A 27,623-nucleotide genomic window follows, 5' to 3' on the forward strand; every position below is an offset into this window, starting at 1 on the left:
CAAAACCTATGATAGACTCACGTACACACTCTTGTAGTAGAACGCAAATGTTTCATAAACCACTGGAACAATAAATGTTACAAATTGGTGGAGAGTCAAAAAAAGGAAAAAATAATAACACTGTTTGAATGAAAGAATAATCACATTTATTTGTTGGATATCTCATAACAATATTTATTTAATTACTTCTTCATTTTAATTTTGCAAGTTCGTACCTTCACATAGTACATAACATTACTTCCAAAATATAGTGTTACTAGTTTAAATGTTTCTGATGTAGTACAGTCAAACAATTTATAATTTCAATACAGTCACTTTCCATTCATATCAAGTGCAATAATTGGTTTCTTTGATGGTGTACAGCCAACACATGTTTCGTGGCTTAAAGTGAATTAAGAATTAATATTTGCAAAATAATGTCTGAGAACATTGCTGTTTTTATTTGATCAATTAATTTGAGTTTTCTAATTATTTTGGAAATATTAATTCTTAACAGCCCTGAAGAAGCGACAGTTCACTTTAAGCCACAAAACACATATTGACTGTAAAACAGTAAAGAAACAGAATATAACACATGATATGAATGGATAGTGACTCTATTGAAATTTGAAATGTGTTAGACTGTACTTCATCAATAACATTTTAACTAGCAACACTGAATTTTGGAAGTAATGTTATGTACTACTTAAAGGTAAAAACTTGAAAAATGAAAATGAAGAACTAATGAAATTAATATTGTATTTAGATGTTCAACAAATACATGTAACTGTTCTTTATTTCAATCAATAGTATTATGTTTTCCCTTTTTGGACTCTCCACTAATTTGCAACATTTATTGTTACAGTGTTTCATGAAATTTTGGTACTAAGGTTGTTTTTCCAGGATTTTGTCAACCCAGTGGATTGAGTCCAGCTGAGCGATTATTACCCAAACCCCTCTGGTTTCGGCATTTTTTATGTTGCAAAGGTATATGGGTGGCGCTCTGCAGCAAAATTCTGCGCCGGCACTTTTTAAATCAGAATGCGGAAACACAAAAAACCAGAGAACATCATAATACAACAAGCCAAAGGTAAGTAACATTGTTCACGTCATATAGTGGAAATTCATTTGTTTTTCATTATTTTCATTGTGCATTTTTTATCCATGTGCATAGTTACAAAATGACTCATCCTGTCACTTGTAGTTCTGTTTCTGTCATTCTAAGTATAGGTTTAAAAGCCAAAGCATGGAAAATAGAGGCTGAAGGTTTCGTATGGGGACTTCTGCTGGTGTTTGTATTAGGGCTGAGAGATCACACCAGTGAAATTCCTGAAATTCATGTTATGTGGCATTTGTGAAATTTATCAACATTTCTCATAATGCAATTTGCATAAAAAAGTTTGTGATTTCACAAAGGTTTCATGGAATTTCGTACAAAAGTTACACATACTAGACAGCTGTAGTTCACATGTGCCTATATGTATGGGGTACGAATTTCACATGAGTTAAATGTGCATAATTGTATGCAAAATTTCAGAAAAATTGCTCAGATTTATAGATAGTTGTGTGTAATGGGCCAAGGATGCATTTCATGCAAAAAAGTGCAGTGAACACAAGTGCTGCAGACAGTAGCCAATCGCGTTCTGGTTGTTTGTCGTTCCAGTACATTTGCGCTACCTCTTTTGAGCAATTAGCGTGTAATTACACGACATGGGGTAGAAGCCCAATTTTGTAACAAGTGCAACGCCAAATAGGGAAAATGATTTGAGGATATACCAGCATAATGGAAATTTTGATCTGGCCTGTGCTTGTTATATAAGCTTCTTGGGTTTATCTGTGTACGCACATACCTTTTCAAAATTTTCCATTTTCTAATATGGTACTCTGAGCATCATCCGTTTTTAAACAAATTACTTGAATGGGTCTGGTACTTGTAGCACTGCATTTATAATAGAAATACAACTACATATCCCACAGAGCAAAGAAAAAAAGCAGGACTTGAGCTGCTGATGCCTGACACAGGACAAATTACGGTCTCTTTGACATCACCTTGTGCCCGCTTACCGCACATTGATATGTGCTCCCTGTTGTCCCAATTCTACACCGCTAAAAAGACAGAATGGAGTACGCCAACAGTCATAGATGCCTGAATCAATCAAGGGACTCTTGAATAATTTGTGCGTCTACAACTGTTGTACTCCATCCCGTCTTCTTAGCTGTGTTGACTGTTGGCATACTCCATCCTGTTCTTTTAGCTGTGTTAACTGTTGGCGTACTTCATCCCATCTTCTTAGCTGTGTTGACTATTGGTGTACTCCATCCCGTTTTCTTAGAGGTATGTGGCTTAGACTCTGTGATCTGCACTCAAGTATTCATTGTTTCGTCCCATTAAATGCATTTAGTTGGGCTTCTAGGTTTTATTTTGGGTCCTTAATTGATGTTAAACCCAACACTTTGTCCTGAAGAGGGCTTCACGTACTTTTTAGGTAACAAGGAACCGAAATGTCGATGTACCGCCCACTACAGCCTCTCCTATATGGACTATTGATTTATTCCATATCAAAGGACATCAAGTTAAGACATCAGGACTTATGTAATCAGCTGAGTGGTCACCAGTGCTGACTGAGGTCACTACTAAAACTCTGAACTTTTGTGACTAGTATAATAGCAAGGGGGTGCTGATGTATGTGACCCAATAGAATGTATTTATGTTACATAAATACGAGTGGATTTCACATTGATGTATAACTAAGTAGGCATACTGTTTTATACCATTGGGCAGCTCTTCAACACAGTATACGCAATTGATTTTAAATTTGGCATCTCAGTACATTATGGGCTTTATATTCCAGTCAATGTAATTGAGAATAAAGACATAAATACCAGCATGGATTGGTTTGTAAATGGAAAGCAGAAGACATGGCTGTCTCTGAAGCTGTCTGGTTGACCTAATTAAGAACTCGCATACTTAACATAATTCTGATAATAAAAAGTTTATGGACTCTTAATAAGAAGGACTAAAACAGCCTCTGAATTTTGCTCATTGAATGCTGATCCAATTTCAGACTTATATGAATGCAGTCCGAAAAAAGTCCATTGTATTCTAGAATTCTTTGCCGAATCTAAAACACTTTTTCAACTACTTCTGTTACATGCTCAGTTTCCTCTTCCTCCTCTTCAAAATCCCCTTCTATGTCAGCTGTAGCTTCCTGATACTGCTGGTACTCGGACACGAGGTCGTGGCTGTTGCATTCAGCTTCAGTAAACTCCATCTCGTCCATGCCTTCCCCCGTGTACCAGTGCAGAAATGCCTTTCTCTTGAACATGGCCGAGAACTGCTCACCCACTCGCCGGAAGATCTCTTGAATGGCGGTGTTGTTGCCGATAAAAGTGGAGGATAGTTTGAGACCACGAGGGGGTATGTCGCAAACTGCCACCTTGACGTTGTTTGGGATCCACTCCACAAAGTAAGCACTGTTCTTTGTCTGGACAGCTAGCATTTGCTCGTCCACCTCCTTGGTGGACATTTGCCCTCTGAAGATGGCTGCAACAGTCAAATAGCGACCATGACGTGGGTCGCACGCCGTCATCATATTGCGTGCCTCAAACATTTGCTGGGTGAGCTCGGGCACAGTGAGAGCTCGGTACTGCTGGCTTGCACGAGATGTCAGGGGTACGAACCCCGGCATGAAGAAATGTAGGCGAGGGAAGGGCACCATGTTTACTGCCAGCTTCCGTAGATCTGCATTGAGCTGACCAGGAAAACGTAGAGAAGTTGTGACGCCACTCATCGTCATCGACACTAAATGATTGAGGTCTCCATAGGTTGGGGTGGTCAACTTCAAGGTTTTGAAGCATATGTCGTACAATGCCTCATTGTCGATGCAGAAGGTCTCATCTGCGTTCTCAATCAGCTGGTGAATGGAGAGGATGGCGTTGTATGGTTCGACTACTGTGTCCGACACTTTGGGCGATGGCATCACGCTGAAGGTGTTCATGATTCTATCAGGGTACTCTTCTCGGATTTTGTTCATGAGAAGGGTGCCCATGCCAGACCCCGTTCCTCCACCTAGTGACTGGACAAATTGAAATCCTTGCAGGCAGTCGCAACTCTCGCATTCGTTTCGAATAACATCTAACACTGATTCCACCAGTTCAGCTCCTTCGGTGTAATGGCCCTTTGCCCAGTTGTTGCCAGCACCCGAATTCCCTGTAGACAGGAAACAGTAAAAGAGCCAGTGAGACACTTAAAAAAATGTATCTAGACAGAAGAGAATGAAACACAAAAAGACAATTCTCACAGGTTGCAAATCTACATATTTGTAAAGTCATACATCTCGACAGGGTGCAAGTTGTCAATAAATAACCAGGCCACTAAACAGCATGGCATCATAGCTTCACCAAACACCTCCTATAATGAGTATTTGAAGATTTTTAAGTCTATAACAGTTTAATATTTCGTAGGTTCAGCTTGGCAGCATTCTGTCTACTTACCTAAATTAAATATGTGTACTGCTGTGCGTACATTTCTATACATTTCCCACAATGTTCTGCTTCATATTATATCTTAATACTGAAGATGTACAAACATATTTTAATATCCTGACATCTGAGATCGATGTGTGGCTAGCCGGTTACACATTCAGGTTGGTTAATTCAGCTATTCATCTTTCTACGGTCCATGAAATGAGAGTAATCTTAAATTGGATAGCAGCCACATATGTAAAATGTACTTTGTGACCACCAGAGGGTGGGATGTTAGGGTCTCCACCAACTTGGCAGCTGGTGGGCCCGCCCTCCGTGCTGTAAATGACACCATAAGTTAATTACGCCCACTGTTTCACTTGTTTTTGGAGTATACATAATGTGGTCAACCCGCTCGCCATAGAATTACAACTGAAGTGATTTAACTACTTTATTTAAAATCTTGCTGTTGTATTTCGCCTGAAATAGGTCTAATTTACCATTGAAGCTAACCTGCATCCTACTATAATGTACAGAAATGTACAGCATCAGGGTGGAGGTCAACACTGCTCTGTGATGTGATTTTAAGTAGGATATATGCAATGCAGCCAGTTGTCAGCAACTTACACTCTGTAGCAGACTAAATCTAAAGGAAAGCTGCCATGCTTGCATTGAAATTCTCTTCACTTGCAGGTTCTCCACAACACGAAAGCTAACCCATCACAGTTGAAATACAACTACCAATGTATCTGCCCATGAATGTGGTGATGATGCTCCAGACAGTTAATTGCAGGTGCCTTTTCCACTGGGATGACAGCACAGGCTCTCTCCACTCCAAGGTAGCCATAGAGATGGAGACACCAAAGAAACAGTAAGAGCTGCAAATTGAAAACAGGACTGGCACAAGGAAACTTCTGGATCCATGAGAACCAGAGGCACAGGTGAGCAAACCCAAGAAACAGAAGGTAATGGAACAGCTAGTAAGAGCACTGTGGGCTGGGAGTCACTGGGGCGGACTAAGCTCGAGAGCAGGGAAGTGTCTGATGGTCCAAGAAAGTATGTCAAGAACTGAGGGGAAGCAAAAACATAATTAACGTTGGGGATACCCCCTGTGTTAGGGTTATTGTAGCTGCTCAAGTCCCTGTGCATGAACCAAACAAAAAAGAGTGAGCGGAGGAGGCAATGTTTGTCGTGGATTCTCATCTCCAAAGTGAAGAATAGGGGCAGACAACAGGAGCCAGGTAGGTCTACTAATGTTTCTTTTTTCATTACCGCACTCCCTCCATAGAATTTGTTCTTCTACTGATGTAAGCGCTAGCCTCTGCCCATTTTGCTGTGTTTCTGTCCTCGCTGTGTAAGTTAGGTCCTTTTTGCCCATACTCCCTATCCTGCTTTCTTCTCCCGGAAGCGGTCATTTACCAGTCAGGTTGCAAGACCCCTGGACCCTGATCTTTTCCCAGGATCCTAATGCCTACTCTATAGTTAAAATCATAGGCAATCAGTGGAGGCTAGCTTAAATAAAATTTAGCGAGGCGCCAAGGAGCATGACTCACCATAAATTCGGGAACACGACCGGTGCAGCACTTCTCTTTGCTGTCCACGAGGAAGAAAAGGAAGGACTTCCTCCCACCCTGTGGAACACAACTCCAACCAATCTTGGAGCTGCTCTCGTGCTATGAAAGCAGCTCCAGGATTGGTGAGAGCAGCCTCACCCAGTGCTCATTTTGAGACTGGGCGCCTGTGGCAGCAATCCCCATGGTGTTTCACAGCCTTTGGATTGCTGCGTCTACAGTGCGCATGTGGCCGACCCAACATGAGTACTGTAGACCCTTGCTGTCATCCTGCATTTACAGGATTCAGCCCTGCCCCCACCCTTGTGATGTACACAGTGCAAGCCGGTGCGGTGGCAAAAGAAATACAATGGCATTGTCGCGCCATTTTATTTATTTGTTTTTGCCTGCTGCGCTCCAAGCAGGCGGGGTGACGCTCCTCTGCTCCTAAGGAGGAGCCACCCCGGCAGGCAATGACACTGTAACAGTGAGCTACCAGCGCTGTATTGACCTAGAATTAATATGCTATATTATTAGATATAACTTACTTGGTTCTGCAAGGTTCATTCCTCCAATGTCCGTAACATAAATTGATAATGTAATTCACCTGCACCCAGTTCAACAGTAGCAGAGTTAATACACCTAGTACTGTATGCTACTCAAACAAAAAACAAATTTAGGTCTGCGGCAAAGTCCTCTAGTGGGCATGAAGGTAAAGAATAAAACAGCCTTGTGTAGCCATACTAAAGGCAGTAGAAGCAGCATATTTGCAAACATGACACAACATATCATTTCCCCTTTCTGTGGGTTAGTTCTGCTGGTGGAGTTTTTTTTTTTAACCCATTCTACCATAATTCTTGTGAGGTGGGATAGCGTCAATATAGAGGTGAAAAAACATTGTTATAATTTAACTATTAATGGTTACAGCCAATATTGTGATATGCCTGGCACCTATTGTAACTTGTGAATATTTAACTTTAGTTTGTAAGCTAGCATAAACTTAAAAACTGGGCTAAACCCAGGGGCGGCTCATCCACTAAGGCAGAGGACCGTCGCCCCACTTCTATGTGAGCAGTTGACAAAAGGAAAAATGAAATGATAATAACTAACTTTATTATCATTTTATTTTTCAATCTGTGTGTCATCTGGTTAGAGGTGGGGCGGGGCGGGCGGGGCTGCACGTCACCAGAACAGCAGCGGCACTCTCTTTAGTGCACATGAATGTTTGGCCAGCCGTCTCAGGCCGGCCAAACATTCATGAGCACTTTGCATGTTCAGCAAGGCTGCATTAAAGTCTGGGTGGAGAACATGCCCAGGGCCCCAGTCCCTCTCTGAATGCCGAACCATAGTGCTCAGACCAATCACAATGCTGCTGTAAGGCAGCATTCTGACCGGCTGGGAGAAACTGGGAGCCTGGGTTCTTCCTGGTTCCTGCTTCCTTCATGCTCCTGGAATCAACCGAAGAGTCAAAGAGAACATAGAGGAAGCGGCCGGCCGGCATGCATGTAAGTGCTGTTTTTCTTTTCCTAGTTAGGAATATAAAGGCCCTTAAAATGTCAAATTGTCAATATGTTCATGCAGTGGATGTGCCAAACCTCTATGACATACATAAATTCTTATATAACGTGTATGGCCATAAGCATTTACAATGAATACAATGGGACTAGCCACATTAATTTCAGTGAGGGAAACCTAATTGGCTGCCCTTAAACATGGAACGCTCAACTACTTGGTTATAATTGAGCGATTGCCCAGCACTCAAGAACATCCATTTAGTGGACATTGCTGCATTGGTCATTATGTTATTTACCTTAGAGAAGAAAAGGTTGGCATGGTGTTGACAGGGTTAGAATCAGGTTGGACAGACCCTGTACTTGGTTCATTAACGAAGCCCACAGTTCTTGCATCAATATCAAATCATCACCTGATAGATACATGGGTTTCGATGTTGGTTTTGTAGTGAAGTCATGGAATACTGAAAACTTCTTGAAATGTTCAAAGGAAAAGCTGCCTTATACAGTACTTACCTACCACTCTGTAAATCATAGCTCTATCATTTTGAATACATACCGTGAATAAAGTTATCAGGCCTGAAGAGAGTTCCTATCCTGCTAGATCGTAAGCTGTCCATGGTTCCTGGCTCCAGATCGACCAAGATGGCCCGGGGCACATACTTGTGCGCTGAAATTAAGAAGAAGGCTTTGAAAACATCCATATGTTTTAAGAACAGCAAATGCAGAGCAGTCAGTCTATAAACATTAACAATTCAGTCACATGACACTGATTTATTTTGATGGGAGTTCGATTTTTATCCAGTTCAGGCCTTTCGTGCAAGAACATTTATATAAATTGTTCTAAAAAAAATGAAATCTAAAATTATTTTAAATAATGACACCAATGGGTATTCCTGGTAAAATTGAAGGGCTTAGGCCATGTCTAAATATGTATTTCAATAGTAATATTGAAAAGATGCCTGGAAGACCATTTAAGGTAAGGAACACTCTTTAGCTTCAAGTATTTGTACATGCGACTGGCAGGATCACAGGAACTGCTCCCTCCTTAATACACGATAACATTCTGAACAGCATAAACAACATTCTTAAACTATACTTTTTAGAGATATTTATTACCTCACACAATACTGTAAGACCCAACACATCTTTCCCATTTAGAGAATAACACAAGACCCCAAACATTACCTCCCAAAATACTAAAGAATAACATAAACAAATAGATATAGCTCTACTCAATAACTCATAATGAACTGAACCTTACTGGAAGCGATCTTCTCTGGTAAAACTCCTAGAAGGTTCCAATTGGATGTAAAAAGTTTCTTGTTTATGAGATTCACCATGAACCTTGCCACTCTTTCTTTATTCCAACAATTTCCATCATCCACCCTTACAGGATGTTCAAGCACCTTGACCCCTCTTTTGGACATAGGGAACCAAGAACCTTCCTTAATGATACATCCACTTCTCCTTCCTTCACACTGCAACAACCTCCCTTATGATATGTCTCTTTGGCCTTCCTCATTTGTTCACGCGCACATTGGAATAAACTATCTGGTGATAATTTTCTCCATCCATTTTCTGGTCATATATGAACCTCGAAACGTTTCCTTCAATAGAAAGCAAGGAGAAACCATAGTGTCCACAGTTGGAGTTGTGCGGATTGCCCACAGTAAATTCTTAACATCTTGTATCCAAATAAGCCCACCAAGCAGTGACAACCGAATATTTTCCTTTATCACTCTATTGCATCTTTCCATAAGACCATTGCTTCTAGGGTGGTACAATGAGGTAAATACATTTTTATGACCAAGATTCTCAATACAGAAAAACTTCAAAGTGATTATAACTAAAGGGTCGTCCACTGTCTGTGATAATATCATCCAGTATACCCTCTCAAAATTAAGTTCTCAAACACTTCTTTCACCATGGCAGTGGTAATGCTGTTCACAAACACTACCTCATGCCACCTAGAGTAGTAGTTTATAACTACAGTTCCATATTTGACTTGAAAAGCCACATTTAAAGGTCTAATTTTATCAATGGGCAATTTGCACCAAGCTTTATCTGGCACAGGATCAGAACTCACAGGATTAGAAACAGCATTTGCATCTTGTCAGTTGTCATTCCATCCTCATCACCAATGAAAAGAGGCCAAAGACACTGCTAGAAATGGGGGTTTCTAGTTGGCAGGGATAGGTACCACTGTCCAAATAGGAACCCTTGCTTCTAGTCAGGGTAAGGAGGAAACCCTCTGCGATAACCCCTGCTCACCCTCTAGGTAGCTTGGCACGAGCAGTCTAGGCTAACCAGAGGAAATGTGTAAAGTATTTGTACCAACATTCACAGTAACACAGTGAAAACACCACAAACTGACTCCACAACAGTTTAGAAAAATAAAGGTATTTAATCTAAACTACACAAGACCAAAACGACAAAAATCCAACATACACAGTTCAAGAATATGGTTTCAAAAGAGTTCTTAAGGTTGCGATAAAGTTCTTTAGGTTGCGATAAAATAATCCACAGTTATGTGAAAAGTTCAAAATGCGGCACGTTTAGCTCACAGTACCTTTAGTTACGACAAAGTTCCAAAAGCAGAAGCTGGTGCGGTGGAAAAGAAGCGATGCATTGCTCCTGAGACCCTGGGGAGGCGTTTGCGACAGCCCCACTGCAGCAGTGGGCATGTTGTGACGTATCCGGTCTGTATGGAGAGGAAGGCCACTTGTATGGATTCCGGTGCGTAGGTTCCGTAGGAAGTTTGTTCTCGCAAAGGCACGATGCGACGATCTTTGAAGGTGCGACGATCTCCAGGGCGACGATGCGCGGACCAGCGGTGATTTCTCTCTCGCAGTTCCTCGATGCGTTGGCTTCGGCTTTGACTCTCGCAGCGACGTGATGCAGTCCGCAAGCAGGCGGTGCGGCGATCTCACCCAGCGACGACAGGCTCTTTTTTTGTTTTTTTGCAGAGTTTTATATAGCGCGAACTAGACCCGAACCAAATCAGGTATCAGAGCGCTTTACATATTTTCCAGTTACGTTACATGAGGACACACTTTCATTTTAGGCACGGGGAGATTAAGTGATTTGCCCAGAATCACAGGAGGTTTTGGCGTCGTTACCGAGACTCGAACCCAGATCCCCAGGTTCGAGGTCGAGCGCCCTAGCCGTTAGGCCAACTCGCTCTGCGACGACACTCGCAGTGATGTTAGATTTCCCGCACCGATCGGGTGCGTCCCGCAAACGAAGGATGCGAGGGCTCTGACAGCGGCGACAGGCGCTGTGACGATCTCGACCTTCGTAGCGGCGAGAATTTCCTCGCACTGTCGGGGATGCGCTCCGCAGCGAGCGATGCGATAACTTTTCTGTAGTAAAGTCTCTCAAGCTTAGTTTCCAGCTTCCCAACACAGATACAACTTCCAGAGGCACCACACAGGGGCCAAGCACTCCAGGAAGGACAGAACTCTCTCAGTAGAGCTCAGGGGAAGCTGGGGGTGAAGTCCTTTTGTTCCTGGGACTTCAAAACAGGAAGCCAGCTCTTCTCAGGCCCTTGGAGATTCCTTCAAGCAAGGGGACACCGCACAAAGCAAAGTCCTTCCCCTCTCCTTGGCAGCAAAGCAACAGCAGGGTAATCCAGCAGAGCAACAGCTGGACAATCTTCCTTCTTCAGTTTCGGCTTTCTCCTTGGCAGAGGTTCCTTCTTGATTCCAGGATGATCTAATTTTCTGTTGTCAGGGGTCCTGTACTTATACCCCTAAAAGTCTTTTTTCTCTTTGTGCAAGTGGGCCCTGAGCCCGGTCTGAACCAGTTCTGGGTGTTTCTTGAGCACTATGTTTTCCTGGCTTCTCCTTTCCTTTCAGAGTGAGGGGCAGGGTCGTCAGCCGCCCAGCAGGAGGTGGAGCCAGCATTGTGGAAGGCAGGCACAGCCCTATTCAGGCTCTGGTGCTATCTCCTCCAACCACTCAAGTTGCAAATGCAGTCATTCAGCCTAGGGCTGACTCAGCCAGCCTCCTGGGGAATCCCCAGCCCCTGTCACTCTCAAACCAGACAGTCAATACACAAACAGGCCAAGGCACACAGGAAGGTCAGACAAGAGAACAGCAACTTTCTAAAAGTGCTGTTCTCAAACACAGGATTCAAAAACAACCTTTCCTAAAAGATGTACCTTTGGCCTTCCATAGGGGTGACCAATGTGCACAAAAAGGGGAGGGTTAGGCCTGGTCAGTGGGGTCACTGACCAGGAGGACATGGCAGTTCACAGACTGCACACAGGCACTGCGGTGGCAGGCCTGAGACACCATTTTAGGGCTACTCATGTGGGTGGCACAATCAGTGCTGCAGGCTCACTAGTAGCATTTGTCATCACCAGCCCTGGCACACCCAGTGCACTTTACTAGGGACTTCTTGGTGATACAAATATGCCAATCATGTATATCCAATCATAATAACAATTTACATAGGGAGCACTTACACTCTGGCACTGATCAGCAGTGGCAGAGTGTCCAACGAATCTAAACCAGCAAAAACGAAATCCAGCACAGCATCAAAAATACAGGAGGTAGTGGCAAAAAGATAGGGGGAACCACGCCAAAGATGCCAGGTCTAACAGACACCATTTGAGGGAAGTAAAACTTCTTTACTTCAAGTGTCTGTACATGCGACTGGCAGGGAAATAGGATCAGTGTAACTGCTCCCTACACATTCAATTGTAAAATTCCGAACATCATAAGCAACACTACACTTGTCATAGTTATTTATTACATCATGCAGTAATGTAAGACCCAACATATATCATATGTTCTTGTTAGTGCTGTTTGTGAAGTGTATATTCAAATTCTCAAATCTAACCTCTAGCAAAAGAAAAAAGCTGAAGTTTAAAAAGAGAATTTAATGGACACAGTAGTGAAGGAGGGTTACCGCCTAATTTACATAATGTGTTTCTTTCAAAATGCATTATCATCATTGCTTTTATGTTTTCAACATCTGTTATCGTTGGTGTGAAGATGAAAAAATAACTAAGATGTTGTGTGGATTACAGCTAATAAGAGGAATGTTCTTCAACAACCATTATACCCACTCTAAATAAAACAGAGCCTGAAATATGTTATCAGCCATTTCAAATCTGAACATCTCATGACCCAGCTTTGCGAGTGTTGGTGTAATAAAATTTTTCAGACAGGAAGCAATATTTTTCATGTTTCTGTATTTTAAACATTATCTAGTAGTTTCACGTTCAGTACATTGGTGTGTATATACCCCTTGCTTTGAAATCACCAGTACACTAGATCCTGTAACTAGGACTCCCAGTTCCATAGTATTTATTTATGTATTTATTTTCCATCTGTATTTTCCACATTCAGCCATTTATTTATAATTTCATATTTTAATGACTTCATTTAAAAGTGTTTTATGTATGATATCACAGTGTATAAACCCCAACTCACAAAGGTAAATCCAGTCAGAAGTTAAGGTTTAAGACCGAATTTAGATTTTTTTTTTACTGCTAGGGATTCACAAACAGAGTCTTAGCTGGTGTAAGCCTATTAACATGAGTGGAGACCTCTGCAATGACCGCAGAGTTCTCCACACCAGTAAATTCCACTCAATGGTTGTTCCAAGGCGTGGTTAAGCTTAGAATTTTGGGAGCTTGCACATTTGTGGGCATTCAGAGAGTCTGATCTATCCCATGTCCACCTTCAAAATCGGCCTGTAATTTTCAGATTTTTTTTATGAATCATACCCCACAATGTAATCAGTATAATTTTGTAGTACTCACTATTTCGCATGAATTGTTGAACCACGGAAATGCTACCAACTCCTGTTGTATTATAAAAGTCGAGACATAAAGGTCATCTTCATACAAGTCACACAGCCAAACTAGGAGCTCCCTTCTTGTCATGATCTGTATAGTACCTTATAAAGAATGCCTAATACATGAGGCACATTGCAGTTGTATAGTACACAAATTTTAGGAGGGTATATTGGCTCACAGATATTTAATTGGGGCTTCAGTGCAAACAATCACTCCATCTCTTAGGGGGTATATTCACAAAGAGCCATCACTGAATTAATGGCACAATATCACAGCCAAAGTAGTGATAAAATTACCCCACCATTCACAAGCTGGTGCTAACAGCCCACAGCACCAGTTTACCCGCGATAGCATCCGCAAAAAACATCGCCACAGAGGACCCCCGCAACTATCGCTAATGAGATGCAGAGTAGGCGTTCCCATGCCAAAACCCGCAACAACACCACACCTCAACATTCACAACGACCAGCCAGATCGGCGATAAGAACACAAAACACGCTATAAGGCGCGTTAGCAGCAGGAATTTTACACCTGCTCCTCTTCCCCTTGCCCTTCCCTGAACACGCGGTTCCATGCTGGTCCTCCGTGGGGTTGTGGGGTTCGGCTTGTCGACTTGTCCTCTGCACTCGGTCCGGGTGCATCCATGGTGCTACGCAGTTAGAATTGGTTTTTCCTTTCTTTTATAGTGCATTTTCCCGCATGACGCGTGGGATTTGCAGGCCTGTGGCTGGTTTTCTCTGATTTTTGTCCCGCGATTTACCTCATCGCATGTTTTTTTTCGTTCACGTGTCGCATTTTTGCGGCATGGTGTTGATTTTCACACGGACCTTTGACGTGTTATGTGGTGTCTATCGCCTGCTACCGCCTTGTTGTGAATTCCAAGTTGACACTGGGTTATTTTCCCACGATAGGCTACGATGTTGCAAGTTGTGTTCCGCTACTCTTGCGGTAGTTATCATACGTTCTTGTGAATATACCCCTTAGAGCATTATCATTTGTCTTCGGTTGGCGATGGACATATCAAATGATTTAGAATAATTTAGTTTAAATTCTGATACTTCAGAAAATCATATGGATTCTGTCTCCCAACTTTGGTAGCGGGTGTTCCTGTTGAGGCACAGAATAAAGTTTATCATTGGGGAAAAGTGGTAGTCTGTGATGTCCTATATTAAATCTTATTTATTTAATGTTTAAGAAGTTCCATAGATAAGCAAATATAAGGGGTGAGGTGATAAACCATGTCTAGTCACTCCTGCAAGATATGTTTGTTGGGAATGTACAATTAATTTTAAGGCTGGATTTTTGGGTGAAGTTATTCAGCTAACAGAATTGTTCTATCAAAACAGGGAGGAATTTAAGTACTATTTGTCGTCTAGAAAAATTCTGAAATGTAAAGTTCAGTGGAGCTAATTACCAAAGCTAGGAAAAATACACACATAGCAAGGTCCTATTAAAAATTAGATGTTTCTCCTATGTTTTCTGCATTCATGCAACACTTGGTAAAACAAATGCTTAGAGAGTCGCAGTCCAGGCAGTTTTGTCTTCAGTAGAAGCATGCTAGCACTGAGCTTGGCTGAAATGCCCTATAGGTCTTCCGGTGTTCATGTTGACTAACATAATGGATTCTTCATGTTTTAAAACTGGGGCTCAGCCACATGAAGAGTTATTGTGTTAGGTAAATGAGGAGGCTTTCACAAATCTGTAAGAGCAACAGCAGGCTTTCCATGCAAAAGAGAGGCTAGCCTGTTTCTCAGATATGGGAGATGGTGATGACACAGCTGTCTAGAGAAACAAATTATGTGGTTTAGAGCGAAGAAGTGACAGTGAAATGAAGGAATGGTGAACGTTGCCTAACGCAGAGGTTCATGTCAGGCAAATAGAAGGCTATCTTAAGAATGGAAATCAGCAAACAAGAGCCCTCTGTCTGCACCAAACCCACATCCATTCACAAACATACAAGAATTAATGTGCGCACCTTCCATTAAATGCTGCACTTGGCTCGGCCAATCAGAAAACTTGGAATGCGAGCATTAACGGATGTCGTGAATAAGCATTCTAAGGGTCTTATTTTGGGGATTTTGGCGAAGGACAGCACAGCAAGGCATCTTGCTGCGCTGCCCAATGCCAACATTTAAAGTAAAAGGGCAGGAATGTACTGTATATAAGCTATACGGTACATTCCTGTCCTTTCTACCTGCGATGGCACCGTTTCGTCACCCTAGCGCCAACGTAGGCACCCTTGTATCATGGTACAAGGGTGCTGCCATTGAATGCAGGATTGTTTTTGTGTCGGAAGGGGCACTCTCCTTCGCAAAAACAATCCTAAGAGGCATTTTTGTCTTTCTATGTGTGCTGCAGAATGCGGCACACATTCTGCAGCACACATGAAAAGAAAAAAAAACTAGGAGAAGTAAACCTATTACTTCTTCTTCTTACACTTCACCTCGGGAGGTGTACGGATTTGGTGCTTCCCCAGGTTTACATCACTTTGTAAGTCTGGGGCAGAGTCAAATTGCATGGATGTTACATGGGAAAACCCATTGCAACCCCCATGGAACGCTTCCTGGGTGCCAAGTAAGGTGGTGGATTGATGTGTGCTGCATTGCCTTACTCATGATGTATGAGGCCACTCAAAGCCACGCAGGCTTAGCTCCTGAGGTCTATTTTTTGTAACTCAAAACCAGGCCAACTGGAATTATGTGATTGTGTGGGTTGCGCCGATTTTCACATAATTGTAGATTTGCCACATTTGACACTTAATCTATCATCTGGCGCATAATCTGCTGAATTTAACAAAAAAAACATTTTGTTTCTAGCTCAAACGGTTCAAAAGTTACTAAAAAGGCAACAACGCATGTTGCTGCTCAGTGGTAGGACCTTTGCAAAGCTGGACTGGTCACCTTTCTGATGATATTTGCTATATTTTGGTGTTAAATGTGTACTAATGTAACGCAACCAATGCTCAGAAAGTGTTACCAAGTATAAAAATCACAAATTAATAAAGTAATACTATTTCAAAATGTGGCGCATTATGCAGCATAATTATCCTTTTCTTGCTTCATAATTCACTTAACTCTGCCACATAATTTGCTCCTCTCTTGCCGCATAATTCTAGTGGCCCTGCTCACAGCCCCTCACAGTTAAAAAGACCCCAATGTATTCACAGTTACCATCAACACTTCTACATATTAAAAACTTGCTGCCCCTGAACTGTAACTACTGTTAATTGCCCTCTTCCCTTATTATGAGCTCTTGCACTCGGCCCTGGCTCATTTTGCATGGTGGGCAATTAATACCCGTAAATGCCCTCACGTAAATTAAGCTGGAGTACTCACAGTAAGCTTCATTGAAGTAGACATTGATGCGCTCGAGCTGCAGGACGGAGTCGCCCACGTAGTTTCCGGTGCAGTCCATTCCATGTTCATCGATTATCACTTCCCAGAACTGAGAATGGTAAACAGGAAGAGGCGTCAGTGGTGTGGGAGGGGACCCAGAGCGATCATTTCCGAGACTTCAGAGACACACAGTGAACCATAACTCATAAAATACAATTTTATTTAATTCAGTATGCTGATCAGCAGATGGGAGATATCATTTATAGAGTGGGCACCAGAAACTGTACTGTGCCATGAAACTGAAATAATATATTTTATCACCAACCTCGTCAGGGGCTTAGCGTCTGGGGGAGGGATTGGGGTGTTACACCCCACTAAAAATTGTATTCTGCAGTAAATAGTAGGGTACAGGTGGTTTCAGGTGGGTATTGTGAGGTATCTGTCGGATTTCAACCTGGATTTTTACATGCCCACACAGACTAAAGCTGTCTCTCAAAACTTGGTTAGTTTGAAAACTATTTGGATGCATATTTACAAGCCCCTATCGCCACAAGAACGTCATCTTTTTATGACGTTCCTGTGGCGATAGGGTCTTCGCCTTAATTATAGGGCGGCGGTAAGCCACTTAACGTGACTTAATGCTGCCTTGTAAATATGGCACTGTTTCACGCTATACTAAGCGTCAAAGGGGAGGTCAATGGGGGCTATGGTGAGCGTTCCGCCGCAACACCAATTGATTTTGACGTTGTCCCCTATTTACAATTGTGCCGTAAAAAGGAGGCAGCACCAAAATTAAGGGAAAACCTGGTCTTAACATGGCGAAACGAGGAGAAATGCTTTATTTCTCCTCGTTTTTGCTGTTTCTATGTGTGCTGTGTTGTGCAGCACACATAGAAACAGCAAATTGCCATGAATTATTGTTTATGTGCAGAAAGGTGTCCATACCGGCACATAAGCAATCATTAAAAAAAGGACGATTTTCAACTTCTATGCGTGCTGCACAATGAAGCATACATTGAAGTTACAAATTGTAATTATAGATTGTTTATGTGCAGGAAGGAGCACCTTCCTGCACATAAACAATCATTCCGTCAATGCAGGCACCCTTGCACTATGGGGCAAGGGGGCCTGTGTTGGCGTTAGGCAGCTGAATTTAGCGCCAGCACAGGGAGAAACGCAGGGTTACGCTGTATTATTGCAAATATGGCACATACCTGCATTTCTAATGTGACGTAGCGCGGCGTTAGCAATTTTGGAGAGAACCCTAGCTCTGCAACTTTCTTCCAAATATGCCCCTATGTGTTTTAAGTACCCATAGCAATCCTCTCTGGTTCCACTGCCTCTTAAGCCCCCCTCGTGTGCTTCTTCTCATAATGTATTTTAACAAGATATGCCAGTGTGATTGATGGTAAATCTGAAGCTTCCCCCCCAACCTCCAATCTTGCTGACCAAGCTACGCCCCTGAACCTCATTAATACTAATTTCATTGATGTTAAAAGGACCAAAGCATGAGTATGCCCAGCCAGAATTCGAATCTGTGGTGAGGTTCATGGGGAATACCTTGTGTAAATCCAGTTTCTGTGTGTGTTTTTTCCCCATTTATTGATGTGGAAATACCACCTACACTGGGGTGTTTATCCATGCTGTAGTGTTTTACAAATGGATGTTATGAATTACTCAAGAGGATCGTTCAGAGTACCTTGGCAAAATGATGTGGTAATATACATGGGTAATTGCGGATACAGTGGGATTCTTTCTTTCCTGGGTACAGTGTTACTGACCCCCTAAGGATTCCACAGGTCGGAATGACTTATGTTATTCCCCATTATTAAGTGGAAACTTGTAATTGGAGATACTTGTTGCAAATGATGCATAACGTTCCTCAAAGAATAGTTATTTATCAGGTACAATAACTATAACAGTAAACACCAGCCCACTTGTAATGAAGGCCTTGGCTAGTTTTAAGAAGCTTCTTCTGGAGTATTGCTGTGTAGTTTTGGAGTATTGTGTACAGTTCTGGAACTACACTAGGAGTATCTTACCCAGTCCATGTCACAACTGAAATACTATGTCCATTTTTAGAAACCTCCTCAAGAGTATTGTACCTAAGTTTGGAAGACTCCTGGTGAGTCATGAGTCCAGATCTGAATGCCACTGGTCATGTTTTCTGCCCAGTCCTAGAGGCCACTGCCTGCAGTCATGTGCATATGGGGAGATATACAATGTGTGGTCCAGATCTCTGGCCGTTATGCCACATCCTCCCCTATGACTTCACGTCAGTTCTTGACAGAGGTCTAAGTAATAGCTCACTCCATCAACCTGACAGCAACCCCATTAAAAGAAGCTAGAACTCCCTCCAGAAGCCCAGGGTTCATCACAGGAGAAGCCTGAACACACTCCATGAACTTGGCTATGGACACAAAAGAACTAAAAGCTCCCTCCAGGAGGCTGATGTATTCTTTTTTGGCAAAACGCAGCACAGCCACCATAGCTGTTGAGTTGCAAGAAAGCAATGCAGAGCCATTTTAATAAATATAGCCTGCTGCTGCTGCTCACTACCCCACGCTGGTTCATAAATGGGTTGCCTAGCACCGTGCACAACCTTTCCACCATGGTGCAGAAATTTTATATATGCTGTCTAGCATAGGTTTTTACTAGATGCATACTGTTCCATCCGAAAACTGTACACCAAAACAAAATTATTCCACACATTGAGTGCTGTACAGCGAGGCCCGCCTACAATGCATGGAACGTTTGGCGAAAAGAAATCATTTCTCCTTATAAGCACCTGCTTCACGGATGTGTTTTTGTGTTTGTATTCAAAGCCCAATCTGACCATCCTAGTAGATCAGGCTTTGCGTCAAAAACCGTAAGTGCTTGCAGTGAGCCACTGTAGTAGTAAGGCACACTTGACTCAAAGTTGTACAAAGCAACACAGCACTATTTTGGGCTGAGAAAAATTTAACATTTCCAGAGCAAGATAACTTTTGCCCTGAAAAGAAAACAGCCCCTCATGAGCTTGCAATACTTTGCATCACTTTGCCCCAGCGAAAACCTTAAGTACACACAGAAGTCAAAGCACCTCATTCCAAACATGATTCAAGTGGGAGAGCCCACCGCAGTATGCGTGTGGGATACGCATTATTTTAACATTCATAACAGAGCTCTGTGCTTTAAACACACTTGGAAATGTGGGCAGTATCGCCCCAGTTCAAAAACAACCGTAAAGGAAAGAGATAGCACCCTGTGAAGGAAAACCCTTTAACTTAAAACATTGAGCTAAATTAGCCTTTATTTGTCAACTTCAAATTCAACAAAATGCAATGAGGATCACACCCGGAAAAAACACATTTGATACCGTTTATCTAAAAGAAGCAGTTGTATGTACAGCCTGGCCTTCCCTTATCGCTGCGGTGCAGTCAGTCTCTCTCTGTACCCCAGCCACACCCTGCATGGCCAGCCTGGTCCTCTTTGAAAAAGGGTTTCAAATGGGACTTTAAAGATGGCGCCCGGAATTTACATCGAGGATTTATGCCAGTGCAGCAGCTTCCATTTTGTATCTGTGTGATTCTGTACAGTGTTCATTTATTTCTGAACTCCGCCCAAGTCTTTTCCTCTCTGTCATCTCGGTGAGGTTTATAAACATAATGCTCGGGCAGGGAGCCAGGAATCTCTATAGAAAATAGGCCATGGCAATCAGCTATTTCCTTAAGCAGAAGTAAGCAAGCCTGAAGTGAGCAGTAAAACTGGCGGATTCATACTTAAGTATGAACTCCACCTTATTTTGCATAATATTACTGTCAATGATATTGTCAGTTTATATAGCACATATCTCAAACTGAATGGTCTGTGGCCCTTTAATGATGAACCAAATTGGTGGAGGTCTGGGCATTAGTGGCTGCTTTGATGGCCTTAGTATATTTTTACTATTTAATGCTTTCAAAAACATGGCAAATGTTCAAAGAATTCACGCAGTACAAAGTAGCTCAAAGGTGCTGCGTATGTTGTGTGAAAGGGAGGGAGCAAAACAATGCCATACCTATTAAATATATGGCACTGTTTTCGTCTCTCCGATGGCACACTTTAGGTTGCTTTGTGCCAACAGACACACCCTTGCACTATAGTCGAAGGTATGTCAAGTAAAGCATTTGTTTTGTGCTAGAAGGAGACTATTTCAGTACAAAATACTATATATGCTTTGACATAGTTTAACAAATTCAGAACTTTGTATGTGTGATGTACTGTACAGCACACGTGCAATGTTAGATATGTTTTAAGAAAGGAAAACTTTTCTCTAACGTTATGTCTGCCTGACCGAGACTTAGCACAAATCCCCGGCTACCAATGTTAGTAGATAGGAATTTGCGTCAAACCCCTAGGTGATTGCTTGGGTACTTGTTTTACACTTGAAAGTAAATCCCCAAATCAATACTTTACACCGGTTTGCGCCTTTTTTTTTATGCAACCGCAGCACACAGTGTTGATATATTTTGGCCCCATTGCCTCTTATTTCTTTAAACAAAATAAAAGTGCAGTTTTCATGCTTTGATGGTGTCAATGTTATGAATATCTCTACAGGGAATTTGCCAGCTATTCTATTCCTCTAGTGCATAACATTACCTTTATCATGATTTTTGCGGTGCGATAGAGCCCCTAGCAGCATGGGTTCGGGGGTACCACCTAGTGTGGGGCATCAAGGAGACGGGAGAGTGGGAAGAACGTATCTCGCTCTATGCAGACAATATACTACTCTTTGTCATCCGACCCTATAGCACAAATGGCTAGGCTGCTTCACCTATTCTGCCTCTTTGGTAGCTACTCAGGCTACCAGATCAACTGGGACAAGTCCCTTCTTCTTCCTTTGTCGGGCGACACCACTGGCGTAACGAAAATTGAGAGGGCCTCCCTGCACGGTGCGAAGAGGGGCCCCCCCCCAGGCTCAATAAGGAGCTCTCTGGCCAGAGTGCAGTGCCGATGGGGCCCCTTGGAGCTTGAGGCCCCCCCGCACTGCAGGGGCTGCGGCGGCCTGTGTTACGCCCCTGGGCGACACCCCACCGAGATTGGCGAGAGACACATCCTTGACGAAGCAGACTCGATTTAAGTATCTTGGTATCAAGGTCTCCAAGGAGCCTAATGACTTCATGCACGATAATCTCCCTCCTCTGATTCAGAAGCTTAATTTGGATGTGGCGCACTGGAGAGGCCTCCCATTGTCCCTGATAGGCAGGGTGGTCCTGTTTAAGATACTGTCCCTGCCCAGTTTCCTTTACGTTCTCCAAAATTCACCCTACAGGGTCCCTCCCGAATTCTTTCGGAAAATCAATGGGGAGGTACACAAGCTCCTCTGGGACGGGGGAGCTCTAGAATTGCGTTATATAAGTTACAGAGGGGGTTGTACGATGGAGGACTAGTGGTCCCAGACATTAGGAGGTACTATTGTGCAGCGCAGCTGACCGCGATTAATGAGTGGGTGTACGCTGACAGAGAGGAGCTGGCTTATTGGGTAGATGGTCAGGCAGTGGGCGAGCGGGGTTACCCAGTGGCGCTATAACGTAGGAAGGGAATGCAACAGATGCCACTGCACACCCAGACTGTGATACGTATATCGAACGAGGTCCACTGCTATCCGAAGTGCGCGGGCAATTGACAGGGGAAACCCCCCTGTGTGACAGTGATCTATTAAAAGAGGTGGGAAACCTAGGGGGGGGATCCGCATATGGGAACTCCTAGGGATAGACACACTGGGAGACATTTGGAGAAACCAGTCCCTGATCACTTTCGATGATTTGCAAGCAGAATGCAGTATGGCGGAAACAGAAAAGTTCAGCTACTTGCAATTGGGTCATGCACTAAAAAGACACATCACAGAAGGGGAACAATTACTGGAGTTCACGCCCCTGGAGTATAGGCTTCTACTAGACCCTATGGTGTCCAAGGCAATCTCTCTTACATATAAGATCATAAATAATTCACCAGATCCCCTGGGGACACTGAGGGAGGCATGGGAAAAAAAACACTGGACTGTTAGAGGAAGAGGATTATACAGAGGTACTTGCAAGGGGTCATGAGGGTTATGTCTGAAGTCACTGGCCTAGAGATCCCACTCGAAGCGCGATGGCTTATCCTATATGTGACGGGCGAAGAGGCCTGGCCCAAGTACCAGAAGAAGTGGCTCATGATGTCAGCCATGATGGGAAAGAGGAGCAAAGCCAGGGTCTGGGCCAAGTCTGACAGCCCGGAAGCAAGACTTGGACTGGTGTAGTCAAGTCGAGAACATTGTATATCAAAGTCACAGCTGTCCCAAGAAGTGGGGTAAAATGTGGCAAATGTGGGATAAATACAGATGATATTAGCGGGGTAGCCCCGGATGTCTGGAGTGACCCCCATCACTCGCTGGCACATTCTCACACACTGACCCAGACAGGGTACTCATCTGGTGGGATCAGCCTCTTGGAGCCCTATTGCTCAAGGTCCAACAATGTTAGTGTGTCTAGAGCCGTATTCAATGCGAGATTAGTAAGAATATGTATTGTATCTGAGAAAAATGTTGAATAAACAGAATATTAAAAAGATTTTTTTTTAATACCTTTATCTGTTATTTTATGGTTCCAATCATGCCAATGCAGCTGAATGGTTTTCTTTCCTATCATAGCGCATATTAAAAAACATAAACATGTATTTCGCGATGTTATCCCTGTTGGCTATTGTGTGCAAGCAGATAAGATAGCTTTTGGGTTAACACTGGTCACCAATTCGATATTCTACCAGAGTATCGTATCCAAAACATTGTGCTACAAAAACTCAAAAATGTCGTAGCCAAAAATATCCACTACCAAAATGTTGTGAAGTATATATTGGTAAATGTACATTTACTATACTGAAAGACACGTCTATTCTTACCTATATGTGTCTACCTTCACAATATTATGGTGGCCAATATTTTGACTACGATATTTTTGTACCACAATATTTTTGCTCAAAATCCTCGGACATACAACAGCACCGTCCACAGCTAAGTACAGTATTAATTAGGGCGACTGAACAAATTTCAGTATATACAAAAGATTAACAGTCTTTGTCACGTTGGACATTTCACTCCATGTGTCCAAACTCTCGCGCGCTCTTACCTTGGCGCCAATTTGGTTGCCGCACTGGCCGATCTGCAGGTGCACGATCTCGCGCATGGTGCTGGTCTGTGATTGGCCGGTGCGTGGAACAGGTGCTGCTGTGCGTCTTCAGAACAAGCCCCGGCTGAGGCGCTGGAGTGACAGTGAGAGGGGCCGAGGGAGAAGCTTTTATAAGATGACGTCACCAGCGCTGGCCTGCGCGATCCCACCACGCCCTGGCCGTCCGTCAGCACAAGGCTCTCCTTCACGAGACACCGCCGCACCTCCGAGGCTCGCCTTTATCACCACGACGCCATGATAGCTCTATGTGAGGGACCAGCCGTGTTATCTTTGGGGTTCAATAGGGCCAGTGGCCATAATTCGTGTTCCTACTGCCGCTCTCGTTTCACCAGTGCGGAGTTCAGAAAGGACTCAGAGGAAATACTTATTCTTCCACTGTTGAAATTACCAGGACACGGCAGCTAGATAATAAATAGATTTTTGGGGCACGTGAAATAAACGGGCGTAGTTTATAATGATCTTCTTGACTATTTTCGAATTCCCTGCCAGCCCTCCCTGGACTGGGCTTCGTGTCAAAAGCGTCCGCAGCAAGATGATGGTGCACTTTCCATTTGCAAACAGCTGTGTGTACAGATAAGACGGGTGCACGTACCACGCATGGCAACCGGCCTCTGAAAGCCCTCCAGAATAGGACATTTAAACACAACTTTTGCATAGAAGGCAACATGCTTTGCAAAATGTTCGAGCCACAACACCAGTTGGATGCGATAAACAGGAAAAGATAATAATACACGTGGGTGAAAAAGAAAACGAACAGTGCATACTAATGATAAAGTTGACGTGCCATGATGAAATGTATGGAAGAGCATGTGTGTGTGTTGGTAGTCATTAAAGTCCAAAGACACTGGATACATATGTGCAATGTACAAAGGAGGAATCCTTTGTTCCTTGATAGAGGGTGTCTTCTTTCTACAATCCAAGACACACATTTGAAGCATAGACGTGTAGTTTGCTCAGCATCATGATTTGTACATAGGTTCATGGTAAGACTAGCAGTATTAACTTCTAGGTCTGAGGTCACTCGCTTGTTAAAGACAATGATTAATCGCTTCTTTGTTAACCTTGACTAACAGTCCAGGCTGAGCTGCCAGGTCCCCTCTAAATGCAAGTACAAATCGGCTCTAAGGGTCAAACAAAATTGGGCAACATTGACCCTAGGCATTAAAAATCTACTCCTGAAACCTCGTAGATTCCGGAAAGAGAAAACATACAAGCGCTCCTTCTCAGGAATGGCACCCAGGATCTGGAATGCGCTCCCTCCTGAAACCAGGCTGATCTCCTCCACTGCACTCTTCAAGAAAGAGGTGAAAACAATCCTTCTGGCCAAGATCTTCTGAACCGTATTGGTGCTGGTTCAGGGACTCTGCATTGCTTTGTATGACTGCTCACCTTTTCCTCTGACACTATACTTCCAACATGATGGTGTCACTACTATTACTTCCAACATGATGGTGTCACTACTACGCTATTCTCTTACTACCGACCAATATTTGATACACGTTGGTTTTCTGATTCACTCTCCCGATGCCCACACTCAGTGTTCACTCTACACTAAGACATTGATATAAGCCATTCACACACCCAAGGTGTACCTGAACAACTCGGTAGTGGGATCAATGACTTGTACCGTTTTATATAATTTGTTTACTTGATTGTATACTGATTGTATACTGATATGTTTTATGTATGTTATTACTACCCGACCATGTTAGTGACTACTATATTGCTCCCATTATCTCTGTTCACTCCTACTGCCCCTACCCTGTCTTTGTGAAGCGCTCTGATATCTGTAAGGATCCTGTTCGCGCTATATAAAACTTTGAATAAATAAATAAATAAATAATGTACTTTTTGGGCTCTTATATACAGCTGGGGATAGACCCTACAGGCACCACTGTTCTTTGCATGAGAACACTTTCATACATTACAATTTTGTTTTATTCCTGGACAATATATAGCAGGTTTTAGGTTACATTCATTTCCTTGCGATAGTAGATTCTCAGGGAGTTCCACAAGCGGCTTCCTGACCTCCTTGAAAACCACACCTGATAGATCAGCCCTGCCATCATGTATCAATACTTACAGTCTTACGAAGGTTTAGCCGAGCCATGGGGGAAACGCCTACTCCTATTGTATATGCATATAGCAGAGCAGCTAAGAAATTTCAATAGTGTCTCATTAAATGTAGGCCAAGCAAATACTTTTTTGTACATTGGAAAGGTCCACTTGGAGGTACCAGTACTTCTCTGCCCTGCGGAGAAATTATTATTTGAGTTTTGTATAGCGCTAGCTAGACCCGAAGGTATCAGAGCGCTTTACTAAAACTATATAACCTCTGCTGAGAACTGCTGGTACTCTTGTTAAATGAATAGCAGCCCTGACGAGAAGTGTGGGCAATGCCCCTTAAAAGGATAATGTTGCCAATATGAAATATTCTCTCCTTTCCCCAACCATTGAGGTACCTTGCCATCTTGTGACAGGACCAAAGATTGCGTCACAAATCTGTTAAAAATCCGTGCACCTCAATAAAAAGAGTTTTGAAAAAAAAATGCCGTGCACAGTTGGCACCATGCATGTGTGTCCACGCTGTGTTTAGCCACACTTATCTTCTCGCTTCAGGTGTTCGCCTTCACCTGTTCTCCCATGAAGAGGCTAGTGGTGTTACAGTTGTGATTGGTCCTGTGGTGCAGGGGTAGGTTGGTAGGAGGTTGTTGGAAGTAGGAGAAAGCTTTGGGCTAGGAGTAAGACTGTCACCATAAATGTACCTTTATGTTTCTCCCATGCCCTGGAACTCACCTTTTTTTAAATAAATGTACATACTTCCAAGCAAGAGTAACACAGACATGGAGGAGGAAGGTGGCTTTGAGGAGCTGATGTCTAGGCAGACAAATTTTGGGAGACACAAGACATCTTGGGAGAGTTGTGCGTTAGTTTAGGGTGCAACATCGTGGGGCATATTTATGACATTGGCGCCCAGCAAGTCACCTTTCTGTGCTGCACTGCATGACAGGGAAAGGACAGGAATGCTCCGTATTTGAAAGAATACGGCACATTCTTGCCTTTTCCCCTACGTTAATGCCATTTTAGCTGCCTAGCGCCAACGCAGAGACCCTTGGACCCTGATGCAATTGTGCCTGTGTAGCATGCAGGATTGTTTTGGGGCACCTTCCTGTACAATCCTGAGAGGCGTATTTCTCTCTCTATGTCTGCTGCAGAATGCAGCACAAATAGAAAGAGGAAGTAACAGGAGAAATAAAGATATTTTGGCGCATTCTCAAGATTACCAGTTCTGGTAAATCTGGAAATACGCCAAATACCATGGGAGTTGCATGGGAACAGCCAAGCAACTCTCATGGAACGCCTCCCTAGCAGAGTATGGCAACACAGCGATTTGCTGTGCGTTGCTTAACTTGAAAATTATGAAGCCACTTAGGGCCATGCAAAGTGGCCTTGCGTGCTTCATAAGTCTAATTTTTTAGTTGTGTGCACGTACCACAGTGCGTATTGCAAGCACGATGCAACTGCGGTCATAATTATGGCCCAGAGAGTATAATAGGAATGCGTGTGGATCAAAAACTCTTCTGATATGTCAGATGGGAACATGTCTGCAGAACGCAACTGAAGCCACCTTTGCTCTGGTAGTGTGCACTGACATTCCTAAAGGGAAACAGGCAGTGCACAAAGTAAGCAATGTTGAATACAGCAGGTGTCCATTTGGCAGTGGTGGCTCAGGAGGCCATCTTGCTTCTATCAGTGTCACTATGGGTGATGAAAAGATGGAAAGA

General features: G+C 43.1%; 1 protein-coding gene across 1 annotated transcript; it reads right to left on the minus strand.

The window, feature by feature from the left end:
- Positions 1 to 2,663: 2,663 nt before the first annotated feature.
- On the minus strand, positions 2,664 to 23,931 carry TUBB1 (tubulin beta 1 class VI). The gene is made up of 4 exons (XM_078651833.1): positions 23,779 to 23,931; positions 16,652 to 16,760; positions 8,064 to 8,174; positions 2,664 to 4,189 (listed from the first exon to the last, which is right to left on the minus strand). The coding sequence occupies exons 1-4, from the start codon at positions 23,833 to 23,835 to the stop codon at positions 3,102 to 3,104; spliced, it is 1,365 nt and encodes a 454-aa protein (XP_078507959.1). The 5' UTR covers positions 23,836 to 23,931; the 3' UTR covers positions 2,664 to 3,101.
- Positions 23,932 to 27,623: the final 3,692 nt, after the last annotated feature.

Source organism: Lissotriton helveticus, chromosome 7, assembly GCF_964261635.1.
Source record: "Lissotriton helveticus chromosome 7, aLisHel1.1, whole genome shotgun sequence".
NCBI classification, from domain to species: Eukaryota; Metazoa; Chordata; class Amphibia; order Caudata; family Salamandridae; genus Lissotriton; species Lissotriton helveticus.